This window comes from Varanus komodoensis, unplaced genomic scaffold, assembly GCF_004798865.1.
Source record: "Varanus komodoensis strain SLA01 unplaced genomic scaffold, ASM479886v1 scaffold82, whole genome shotgun sequence".
In the NCBI taxonomy this organism is placed as follows: domain Eukaryota; kingdom Metazoa; phylum Chordata; class Lepidosauria; order Squamata; family Varanidae; genus Varanus; species Varanus komodoensis.
In genome coordinates this window covers 1383724-1396436 of record NW_025336508.1, presented here as the reverse complement: position 1 = coordinate 1396436, position 12713 = coordinate 1383724, and the positions used below count along the sequence as shown (strand labels likewise).

Sequence of the window (12713 nt, the reverse complement as noted above, 5' to 3'; positions counted from 1 at the left end):
GCTGGCCGGACCCCCGAGGTCACCGGTCTCACCTGTGATGTTGGGGACCATCTGGTAGTAGGGATGCTGGCAAACATACTGGATCTCGGACTGGTAGGTGGTCAGGTTGTCCGGCGTGGAGAAGGTTACGGTGCCGTGGTCCAGTGGGCGCGGCATCTTGCAGTCGGCAACTGCAAAGCCAAGAAGATGCAGGGGATTGGAGCAGTCCAGAGGCCAGACTGGCCATGGGTCTGGGGAGTCCCTCTCAAGGTTCTCCAGAGGTTCCCTCTCCCCCCGCCAAGGCTTCAGGGGTCCCAAATCGCTGTAGTAGCGGCTAGCCCAGGAAAGGAAATGGAGGCACCCACCCCAAATGCTCCTTGTCCACCTCGGCTAGGATCATCCAGGCAGAAATTAATGACTTGAAAGGCTGCTTTGGCCAAAGTGCTTTCCCCCAGCGATGGTTTTTCCTGCCTGGCATTAATGCAAAGCTGCTGCAGGTGCAGCTGCGGGTGGGGGAAGGTGGGTTGCTTAGTCCTTTCCTTTCCTGCCGTGTGTCCACTTAAATCCCCCCAAGAGGAACGAGAGAGGGACTCCAAGGAGAAAGGATATGGGGAGAGGCCATTCCAGAACAGTCATAGTAATATTATGAACGAGTAACATGCATTGACACTGAAGAGGCCAAAAGCCTCTGAAATGTGCATAAAAGCGGCACATCATAACACCCCATGCGCACAGATGCAGATTTAGAACTATTCCACAGAATTGTTCCATCAGATGGAGAATTTTCACCCACTCTGTTCTCCTTCCTTTGATCCAGACTTGGACTGGACGGAGGACACAGCCATCCAATAGAGGACCACCCCATATAAAATAGGACAGATGGCCACCCTAGGCCGGGCAGAGTTCCCAGGCACAATGCCCAAGATCTCCAGGTGGGGCTCGGAAGGAGCCCCAGAGCGCTGCCCTTTCTTCCCAAACAGGAACTGCAGTCTTGACCAGTCCTCCAGGGGACATGGCAAAGGGCCTGCACTGGGCAGCCAGCTTGGGTTGCACCAGTGGCAACTGGGAGCAGGTGCTTAAGCCACGGGGCAGTTAACAGCTCTGGAGTCCTTGCGGCAGAACGGCTGGCGATGCCCCGCCATTCCCTCCTGCACCGCCTTGAATGAACTGCAGTGACCCTCGTGGGGCAGCGGATGTGAACGGAGCGAACGGAGCGCTGACGGGCCTTTGCAGGGCTTCTCTGATGTCCCAGATTTCTCAAAAAAGCAGGTTAAGATGGCATCCTGGGCATTCAATGGCATAAAACGATGCATTCATATCAGCCCCAGCATCTTCGTACAAATGTTTCTGCTGTGGAAGCGTGTGATCCTACCCATTTAAGACAGGAAAAGGACTACAATTCCCAGCATGTCCCAGCCAAGGAGCATCCTGGGAGTCATAGGATCTTTCTTCTGTCGAAGTCTGCATGGGGATTCACCATAAATTGTTTATATATTGCCTGTTAGGAATATGAGAGCATGCTTTTATTCCCTTATAATGTGATGCTTTTTGCAAGCCACCCAAAGAGGTTTGGCTCTTGGGTGGTACAGAAATGAAATAAATTTTCACCAGCATCACCATTCACTCAAAATGAATGAGGACAGTTTAATTGATTCATGTTGAATTTAATTAGTCTGGTTTCCCTCCTTAGTTCTTGTTGCATAAGAGTCTCTGCAGAAACAAGCCACAGTGAGAGCATTTCGGTTGCAAAACGTATACCTATTTTCCTGGGAAGCCCTGGGGTTCTTCAGAAGACGAGCCATGTTCCTCAGGGAGAAAATCAAGACAGGTGGGCAAGCTGCCCTGAAATGCAGCTTGCCCACCCTGACCGGCTTGCTTTTTAAAATGTGTAGCCCCAGACTTATAGGGGCTACCGAGGCTGAACCTTCTGGAATATTTCATCATGCAAGAAGCAAACGAAAATTCCTTCCGTATATTTTCTGTCATGATGCAAACATATTCACCTATTTCTTCATGCCTTCCCACCCGAATGCAACACTTGTTGTGCTTTGTGATGTCAGGCTGACGGGCTAATCAAGTGGCGAGAACACCCATTTTCCTGTGTGAGCTCCAGTTCAGGACCAGTTCAGGTGAGAGGCTCTGTGGCTGAGCCGAGATTGCTCAGATTGCTTGACCTCCAGTCCCGGGCTCTTAACCGGTACACCACACTGGTCCTCTCTCTCTCTAGCTTCCTAAGTCTTACAATTCATCATTCCAGTGAGCAGCAGGTTTGGGCAGAGTGAAAGAAACCCAGGGACATGTGAAGGAAGAGGAGAGGTGCGAATCATGACCCATGAATGCCGGAGCGAAGAGAAGCTCGGCCTATTTTTCACTGGCGTCAGCCTGGGAGAGGCGATGGGGATTGTTAGGTTTCCTCTGGCAAGGAGGACAGTGAGCCGGGATTTCTGGGACAGAGATGCAGGAATTGGTCCTTGGCTGGAAAGAGAACCAATAGAAACATTGTCTGTCCACAGGTAGCAAGCACCTGGGCCATAGACAAGGCTCACCTGGTCACCCGATGGTGCGATGTCCGGTATTTCTATTTATTTCAGAACTTGCACATAACATATGCACAGAGGATGTGCAAATGCCGTGCCAGCCACAACGCTCTTTCGTCCTCACTTCTGGGGGAAGCCTTCCTTTTCTGGCAGTTCACCAGTGGCTTGGTAGGGCGGAAGGTCGTGGTGGACGTGGCGGAAGGTAGTTTGTGAGATTTGCTCTTGGACCGCTATCGGATTTCCATGTATGGTCCAGAGCCTTCTCCTTCCTGGTGTTCTTGGGAATGAAATGCAAGAAAATGAAAAGTCTGGGCCAGGTGGGCCCAGGGTTTGGGGATCTGGGGGCCCTTTCCTGCTGCCCTCCGTGAGGTGCTTGTAAAGCAGTTGGGGGTATGGAGCGGGATACTGAATTGAGAATCACAGTGAGCTCCGTCTGACCCACTTAATGGTGCTAAAGCTGCATTGCGGGGGATTTTGCTACTGAATCTGCTACTGCAGCAATTTAGGCCACAGGATGCCCACCTGCTTGGCTGGACCACAGGTGCCACTCGCTGCTTCTCGTGTTTGTAAGCGAGGGGCAGACCGTGGATGATTTAATCAAGGTAAGCTATCCGATCTGGGCTTTGGGGCCCGGCCCCACGGGCTTGCTCGATGGAGTTAAAGCACACCTGTGGGACCTGGTGGCTCAGTGGCTGCTAGTCCAGATGGCTAGGCAGGATCCTAGCAGAGTAGAGCTGGAAGGGGCCGTGAAGGTCCCAGGTGCTGCCTGTGGACAGGCAAGGCCTGCTGGTACAGAGCATCAATTTACACCATCCCACTCAGAGGGCCGTCCAGTTTCTTCATTTATTATCTTCATGTCCCACCTTTTTTCCTTCCAAGCTACTCAAGGTGGCTTACATACGCCTCCTCCTCTTCCTCCTCCTCTCAGCCTAATCCTCACAACAGCCCTGTGAGGTAGGCTGGGCTGAGAGTCTGGGACTGGCCCGAAGTGGCCCAGGGAGCTCCGTGGCAGAGTGGGGGCCAGGACCCGGATCTTCTGAGCCCCAGTCCTGTGCTCTTAACCACGACACCACGCTGGCTCCCTGTTCCCTCCAACAGTACCAGAGGCAGGAGATGTGAGCTGGAACCCAAGAAGAACACCAGCTCGCAAGCCCAGGTCGCTGTTACGTTTAAGTCTGGCTTGCGGGTTTCCTACAGGCACATGGTCGGCTGCTAAGGGAATGGAACCCTTGGCTAGAGAGCCCTGGACCTGATCCGGCTGACTCCTCTTACTTCCTAGTAAACAAATGCTACAGTCCACGCAAGATGCAAGCAGGCACATCTCTGGTGAAGGAAAGCCTCTTAGACTGGGGTCTTCTCTTGAAACAAACCTCTCAGGAGCAGGAGGCAAGTCCCTCTCGGGATTTTCAGCTGCTGGAAACCCGGGTCGGTGCCCTGCTTCTTCCTGCCTGATGTGAAGGAAAGGATCCCTCCCCTCCCCGAGGCGCAGTTCCATGCGCAGAAGGTGGACAAGTAGAAGGAAGCCTGTCTTCAGACAAAGCCTAATTGCCCCCAAAATTCATTGCCACCAGATATTGTTAGTAAAGATTTTCTACTCCTCCGCTAGCAGTATTTGGTGCCCGGATGTGGTTTCTCTCTTCCTGTTTTTGTTTGTTTGTTTTTAAATCTCCCTCTTTGAAAACATGATTAATAATGCCAAATGTAAAAAGAAACAGCTGTGATTTAACTTCACTTTGAAAACTGTTAATATGGTACATGAACCTTTGCCCATTCTGCGTCCCGGGCCCGGGGTAAGGGATGGTGGCAAACGTGGAATTGGGGAGTGGTCCAAAACGAGTTCCTTCATCCCTGAATTCCCAGCTCTGTGTTGTGTGGAGCCTCAAATCCCTCAAAATCTTGCTGCCGGTCTGCTCCTCCTCCAGCCCAAGCAAACGTAAAGGCGAGGGCTGGCAGTGAGGAGGAACGGTTGGTGACAACAGACGCCAAGTAAGTTTCGGTAGGGTTTGGAGTTACAGGGGTGTCTGGGATGTACAGTTTCCCGTGTCTCTTGGGAGCCACAGAGAACTAGAATGCCTGTGCAGTTCCCAGCAGCCTAGGACCCTCCTGAAGGATTCCTACACTGGGAAAGGAGACACCCGTGGCAGCTGCCATCACTGCATCTGCAGGCAACAAATTCTATGGGGCAAACACAAACTTCATCCCGCCCTGGACTTACTACCACTGCATTCAGTGACCTCGGGGTCTGGTTTCATTCCAAATTCAAATTGTTAGGGAGGTCCTGAGATTTAGCTGGCCGACATCTGTGTTAGCACCCTGTTTGTTGCAAAATAGCTTCTCTTGCTTTGATCTGGCTAGGGAAGATGTTTGAGAAGACGTAAAAAAAGTAGAACAATTTTGTAAAAGTAGAGGAGTGAATTAATTCCAGCACATATTTTCCCAGTGAAAATGACTCTTTCTTACACGCTTGGGAGGTGAGGAGGCACCTTTCAGCCGAGAGAAGTTAGCTCTAGTTTTTCCCCTGCTGATATGCTATCTTGTCTTTATCCAGTCACCAACGTACTTGGGAGGAGAACACATCGGGGCGGATGGACGCTATGAACGATCAGAAGGACTGGGAAGCCTGGGGCAGCGGATTGCATGGGTTTGGAAAGTAGGGAACTTTGGAAGTAGAGAACTTCCATTGCATAAGAGGGGATTCTGGAGCCAGAGCACTGGAATCGGTGCTGTTTGCCTTGATAAGATTATGTGTCGGTGTTCATTACGGGAAGGAAAATCGAGTTAAGTTGCCCCACACCGTTGTTCACCTTTGGCCTGAAGAGCCCTCATCTGGCTTGGAATGGGGACAACACGGGACAGAAGCCCTTGAGTGAGAATTAAATGGAATCAGCATCAAAATACTGCAGGCTCTTCTCACTTCCAGCGGGGATTACTAATGCTCAGCATCCCAGCCAACCGTTCCTTCAAGACAGAATATTCCATTCCACCCATGTTTTGTTTTTCATTTTCAGCTGTCACTCATTTTTTGGTGACTACTGAACACGTTCAACTAGTGTTGAGTTGTTTCAGGCCACTGCGGGTTTTTTTTTTAAACAGTTTTTTTGTGCATCTGTAAACCTTACAATTCCCCCAAGCATGATGAGACACAACACTGACCCACTCCGTTTTGCTGCCTGAGCCAAAGAGGACGAGGACAGCTCTCCACTGCACACAGGGAGCTGGCGGAGTGGCCGAGTAGCCCATCCGTGGGGCAGGGTATCCACCCCGGGCTTTAGCCTGAACTCCAGCAGAGCTGTGGATGGTTGCAGAATTGCACCCCAAATCGATTCAGCACCACGGATAGCTCTTTCAAGTTTCAGACGACCCCAGAGTGGATGCAAAGTGTTGCAACCGGCAGCCTCACTGCGAGCTGGGCAGTTACAACAAGAAGGTCTCCACCGCTGCCAGTGAGCCCAGCAGGCCAGCTCAGGGTGGGCTTCATGGCCTGGACAGGTCTGCTCTCAAGCAGAGAGAATGGGTGGGGGCACCCAGGAGGAGCAGAGAGCTGGGAGGTGTCCCCACCTGCCGCCTGGGTTGGCTGCCATGTTTTGCCTAACGGCAGGGAAGGCCCCGCTTCTGCTTCTGAGCAGCTTCCTGGGGGAATCCTGGCAGCAGGCACCCCCGGAGTGTGCTCGGACGAGGACAGGTGGGCAGGAGAGGAACCTTGCCTCTGCTGATGGCCATAACTTGGTTGGGACAACCTGACAAGTCACCCTGGATCAATAAATCCAGGGCAATGTGAGAGGTGCTGCATCTTCGTATAACTGCCCCCTGGGAGCAGATGACACGACCAGCCACCAGAACCCCCTGCCAGGGCTTGCATTTTCACCATGGCAACAGCCGTGCCACAGCTTCTCATGAGTAAATTAACCCACGAGGGGCTGTTGGGTTGGTGAACTGGCTGGAAACTCTTCAGCAGCCAGAGGGCAGGGGAAAGTGGGCATCCCATGGCAGCCATGGCAACAGACGTGATCGCGAGGGGCAGGTACGGCTTCTGTAAGCTGGATGACAACCTCACATGCACTGCTCTGATCCCATTGCTATTATTTTTAGCCTGGGACCCATCATCGAGCCATCAGCACCTCACACGAGGGGGGCTGCAGGCATTTCGGCACCGCCAAGGGGAACAGATGGGCTACGATTTGTCGGGAAAGGCTGGGGAGAGTAGGCAGAGCTGATTCTTGCCGAGAAGTCCCGGGCGGCTTCTTCCAGGGACTGCTTCGCTTTGCCAACAGAATGGAAGCGACCATCTTTAATCGTGGGCTGGACAGATGGCAGTGACTCCTCCGCCCACTCCAGATGCCTGGTGGAAAATCCCAAGACTGAAACCATGTCTGTTTTCAAGAGCCTTAACAATCGCCGGGGAATCTTTTCCTGATTCATCAGTGCAAATTACCAGTGCTGTCAGAATTCAGCTTTCTACACGGCTCTGTCAGATCTCTAGCTAGGCGTTCCTCCCACGTCTTTGGCTACTACTGGGCCATACTGCACTGACAAGAGATGCCATCCCATAATGATGCCCTGGTGACAATTGGGCAGCATTCTCCCCCCTTTCAGTCCCTCCTCTGTCCCCCTGCCCAGTCCGATTTCCTGTAACACTGGCAGGACTGGGGGGGAAGCTCGTCCATTTCGCTTCCGCAGGGCCCAATTTCCACTGCGGTGAAACTGACCCGATCAAAGGAAAAGCCTTGTTAATTTCACTGGCTTCTCTTCCTGCTCCGACAGGTATTTATACGGACACCGGCACTGGAGCATATCCCATTAATATAATAATAGTACTAATGCCAGGAAGATGTACTGGGGGAAGTGGAAAAGGCTTTCCCCATATCGTGTCAGTTTCACTAGAGTGTGGAAGTGAAGGAGAGGTCAATGCAGCCCACATTCTTGGACAAGGAGGCCCTGGAGGAAGGAAAGATCTCACACCTAATCCGAGTGCCTATTCAGAGCGAGCAGAGAGGTTAAAATATCTCAAGGCTGTTCTTAGAAGTATTCAGCTGTACAGAAAAACGAGTTCTGGATCTTCATGAGATTAGCTGCATTTAAAAAAAAATCAAGCTATCACTGCATTTTCAGATACCTGAAAGACTGTCCAAGACCGGGGTCCTAACCGTCAGGAAGCATTTCCTGGCATCCACCTTGACCTTGGATTCCTGAGCTTTGCTCCATTGGAACATGTCCTGCCTTCCCCTGCAGGGAAAACAGGTCTCTACCCACCTCCGCGTGGCCCCTTCTGTCATCTAATGTAAAAAATATTGTCCTCTGTACACCAACACACACCACACACGAGAGGGTTGCCCCTCCCTCCCATCACGGCCCAGAGGGCTGTTGGGTTGGAGCAGCTTTCGCCACTGCTAGGAAAAGCTTCCCAGATTCAGCGGTAAGCTGAGCTTTGGAGCAGTGGCCGGCTTCAGATGTCTACATCCAGGGAAGGCCAGCACATGGTCGGAGAACCGGGAATGCAGCAGCAGGGCCCAGCTCCAACTTTCGCAGGGCTGTCTGAGCATGTACATATTTGGATCAAGCCATGGAAATCAGAGGTGGGTTCTGCTGCTGTGATCCAGAATTTACCTCCATGCATGGGATCTCCATGGATTAAGCCCCTCGAGGGACGGTGGTTTCACTGGGGCCTGATTTTCAGTTTGCTGAGTTGCGAAGTGATGGGACAACTCTGTATGGAAAGAGATCTACAGCGGCCCTCCATCGCAGAGCTGGCAGAAGAGGCAGAAAAGGGTGAATTGTGTCGTGGAAGGAAAAACACCGTAAGTACCGCCACCACATTAGCACACCCGGTTATTGCAAAACTTGTTCATTCAGGCAGGGTCGGAGTGTACCAAAAGTGAGAACAAGACAGAGGCAGAGGGCGTCTGGGGAGCAGCCATGGCCCAAGTCCAGCAGTAGGCACAGCAGCTTCATTCCAAGGAGAATCGTGTTGTTTTTAGTGCCTCGTGAGTCAGTCCCAGAATTAAGAGCATGCCCGAGCATGAAGGGTTAACATCCCGGGCCCACAATCATGAAGGCCGATTGGCGTCGCAGCCCCAGCAGAACCTTAAGAGGTTCCCCCAGACCACTTCCTCTCTTAAAGGCTGTGCCAAGCACTGGGGTCATTCGGTTACTGGGTTCACATCCTCCTTTATCGTTGTCCAGTGGTGTGTTGTCTCAGTTTCAGCAACTGTTCCAAAAGCAGAAGGAAAAGGGAAGGAAGGAAGGAAGGAAGGAAGGAAGGAAGGAAGGAAGGAAGGAAGGAAGGAATTAGTAGTCAGGCAGCGAAAGAGCATGCAAGAGGTGGCGATAACATTATTAAGCAGCATTAAAAATGATGCACAGACTCTGTTCATTAAGCACAGAGGGCAGGCGTTGGTCGTCACTGTGATAAGAATTGGCAAACTACTCAAGGAAAAAAATCTCACCCTTCAATCTGACGTGAACACCCACCACTCCAGGTGGCATTCGTGGCTCAGCCACGGAAACCCCTTTGTGGAAAAAGCCTTCGGAGTAATGGCTGGGCTACAGCAGAAGAATGGCCAGGAGATTATTAAAGCTCAACAGGTAGTGTAGACTCCTGCTATGGTGTCCACAAGCAAGGAGTTTTTGGGAGGCCTGCTAAGATCTTGCAAATAGCACAAGATTATGCAGGCAGGCAGAGTCTGAGAGATGGTTACTTCAAAGCTACACACTTTTTGGATGTTTCCATGAGAAATGAAACTATTTTCCATCCTGAAGTTGCTTCTCCCATCCCCTACTGTCATTTTCCAGGACAGCATCTAGAAACAGGAGAAAGCAACCTACAAACACCTGGTCAAGCAAGCTACCTTTTGATACCTGCTTAGGGAGGTTTGATACCTGTGCAGGTGCCTTGGAGGCCAGGGGCAGTCTCCAGGCCTATTCAGGGAGCTGATCGGACATGGAAAATGTCTCATAAACTCGCAGTTACTGGTTGCAATTTCTCATTATACGCTGTACCTGTGTTCCAACTCTGCAATCAATAAATGCCATCTTTCACACAAGGGATCTTGCTTCCTTTGGGTATTCCATGGAATCCACTTGGCCGGGATCCAAAAGAGTGGATCAGCCCCCTTTTCATTGTACATCAGTCAGTGTGGGCTCCGTAGTTCCCTGTGCCTCGCCATGCCCCCCACGCTCCCCCGGGTCTACTGGAGATGTCCCTTTGCTGCAGAGGCAGGTGCCCATAGTCCGGAAGAAGGTGTGCAACACCATCAGACCCGGGTTCAACATGGTTTGAAGTCTGTTTGCCAGCATGAAGTGGAATGACATGAAAGCGGACCCTGAATGCGTGGGGCTGAGCAGAAATCATCATACAGCTACTTCAACGTTTGCCCGTTTGCATGAGGAAGTGGCCAGAAGCAGGCTGGCCAGAAATATGGCGGGTGAACAAGATGGCGACCTCTTTTTGTGAGACCCAAGGATGGAGTTTGGAACATTTTGGGATCTGGGCCCAGTGGGCCCTGACCCTGGTGTGGCCATCTGACTCTGACCTTGTGACTGCGGGGGCTAATCTTGTTGGAGGCTGAGCCTACCGGGGGCCCCATGAGCCATTTCATGAGGGTTACTTAAATTGCACTTTATCTGGCATTTGTAATTTGACAGTTGTGATTTTCATGGTGTTCCTGTGTGCTACTGTTTCAATGTGATTTGTTAGCTGTCCTAATCTCCCTGCAAAGATGGGTAGGATAGAAATAGGAATATATTTACATTTAATTTAAATAAATATCAACAGGGGTCTTGGCTTGCCGGCTGATTTTGCGAGTAGCATCACCAGGTACTTCAGCTACACCAAGCACTGGGTGGACTGCTGGGAAAGTCAACAGTTTTGGATGGGGCACATGGTCAGGAGGAATTAAGGAATTAATTAATTAAGCCTTGAGCCTGAAGGCGCCTCTGATTTCCCCCGGCCTTGGGCGGCAGCAGGATCTGTCCCACAGAGACCAAAGCAACAGGTTCCAATAGAGCTTTGCTACAGAAACGTGCAGTCGCTCTTGTAATCAGCTGCAGCATGTGATGCGAAGGGGATGGAAACCCATCACGTGATGTTTTCCAAGGATGCTCAGAAGCATCTGAAGATAGCCCAGCCTTTGGTAACAAAGGGATGAAAGAAAGAAGAGAGATTTTAGGATAGGCCGAGTCCATCCGCTTTCATCAGCTTAAGCTTCGGTATCAGTTGGCTGTGACCCTATCTGGACAGAGATAGCCTGGAGACACTCAGCCACCTTCGGGTCAGTTCCCAGAATGGATGACCACTCCATGATGCAGCTGATGGCACGGCAGAAAGCTGGAAAACCTGCGCGACTGCCCAAGAGAGCTGCTAGGCTGCCAGCTGGGCTGGGCTGATATGACCATGGATAATGGCACTTCTTCAGCTGCAGAGGCTTCTAGGCTGACTGAAGCCAAAGGGCTGGTGCTGACCCTTAAAAGCCTAGGAGGCCTTTAGGGCCAGAATAACGCAGGGAATGTCCTGCCCTTGACTTGCCTGTGGAGCCCTGAGGCCATCTTCCGAGGCCGCCACCTCTTCCGCGGTGGCACCCCATTTGTATTTTATATTTTTTATTTATTTTATATTGTTAATTTTAATTTTATATTGTTATTTTTGTATTTTATTGTATTTTATTGCATTGTAAGCCGCCCTGAGGCTTCGGCAAGGGGCGGCATAGAAATGTTATAATAATAATAATTATTATTATTATTATTTTTATTATTTGTGGACTCTCCCCCCTAACAGGTTTGCTTGTGTCTCCTTTGCTATACTTTTGGTGCCAGGCTTTTCTTTTCTCCCAGGCATTCTACATTTTAGGCTTTGTGACTGGTTGATCTATTTTATTTCTGTTCCCCTGTGTTGTTCTAATAGAATCTTATTCTTTTAGATTTATGCACTCTGTCCAGAGAATCTTAGTTACTGGGCAGATTAAAAACAGAGCAAATGTCAGGGCTATGTGCGCATAGGTGATGGTGGCGCTAGGTGAACACAGAAAAGAATGTCAGGGACTGGTTAAGCCTTAGAAGCCACCAGGAAATGGACCAGAATTCCTGGGATTAGGCAAAATCGTCTGTAAATCTTCCAGCCCCTCCTCAAGCAGGTTATATTACCAGTCTGGTGGGAGGTAGCATGAGGAACTTCCTGAATTCCTGCAGGATTTACAAGGGCTCAAAATACATAGCTTTAAACGCTGTCTCACTGACTTGGTGGGTAACTGTGGGCATCATTCAGTGCGCTTTTATAGCACACTAATAGCACAGGAAGATCTGGAGAACCCATGGGAACATGTGGGGTGGCTGGCATTTGGGAGTCTCCATGGGACTGTACTACGTGCGGGATGCATTTGGGGCTGCCGGTATGAAGACTCCCCAAATCGGTCTCTCCTTCACAACATTAATGTGTCGTAGGAGGCGCACCAGCTTTCCTGGAATTTTGACCCGGCCTCCACCAGGCCCTCCAGAGGTGCGGTCGCCTGCGGAGGAACATCCGGGCTCATTGCCGTGCGGAACGGATGAGAAAGGGGTCTTACTTTTGCAGGTGGGGACGCTGTTGCTCCACAGGCCGTCCTTCATGCACTCGATCTGGAACGTTTCACTCTCCACGTCATCCTGCAAGGGAAGGCAAAGGGCAGAAGGGAATGTTGCTGCCCAGGGACAAGCGGCTGGCAACCATGTGCAATGTTTGCCCTGCCGTGCCCCCTCCTTTGCACTTTGGGGTGCCCCAAGATGCCTATGGGAAGGCTGCAGGGCTCGAGGGCACAGGCTTCGTTGGTCTGCTGCCGGGTACAGACCAGAGGAGAACGGGGTGGGGCCGAGGAGGACGTCCCTCGGGGTCCTGGGCCTCCCGTTGAGTCGAAGGCAGACCTGCGTGATGCCGTGCCGGGCCTCTCTGAGCCCAGCCCAAGCAACCATTGCTTTTGGGGCAAGGTCAGCTGAAGCCAGTGGCGCTGAGCCCTCAGCTGGTTCCCAAGAAGCTCTGAGCCGGTCGCTGGGAATATACCTTGATGACCTTGAATCCCGTGTTGCAGCTGATGACCACCTGGTCCTTGAAGGTGTACGTTGCCTGGGAAGGCTCGAGTTTGCCGTTGAGCGGGGGCTCCAGCAGTGGGCATGGGTCCCCTATGTCAGAGAGCGGATAAGGAGAGAGTGAGTGAGAGAGAAGGGTGGAGAATC

General features: G+C 51.4%; 1 protein-coding gene across 3 annotated transcripts in view; it reads right to left on the bottom strand.

Moving 5' to 3' along the window:
- MASP1 (MBL associated serine protease 1) overlaps nt 1–12713 on the bottom strand; it is a 70755-nt gene that overhangs the window by 19167 nt on the left and 38875 nt on the right. For 2 of the 3 annotated variants that reach the window (XM_044456242.1, XM_044456241.1), the window contains exons 8-10: nt 12541–12659; nt 12071–12149; nt 33–170 (exon numbers count right to left, since the gene is read on the bottom strand). In XM_044456242.1, coding sequence (XP_044312177.1) covers nt 33–170; nt 12071–12149; nt 12541–12659 — 336 coding nt within the window. Of the gene's footprint in view, nt 1–32; nt 171–8367; nt 8722–12070; nt 12150–12540; nt 12660–12713 lie in introns of those variants that run through there. The other variant, XM_044456243.1, reaches the window with a different exon arrangement.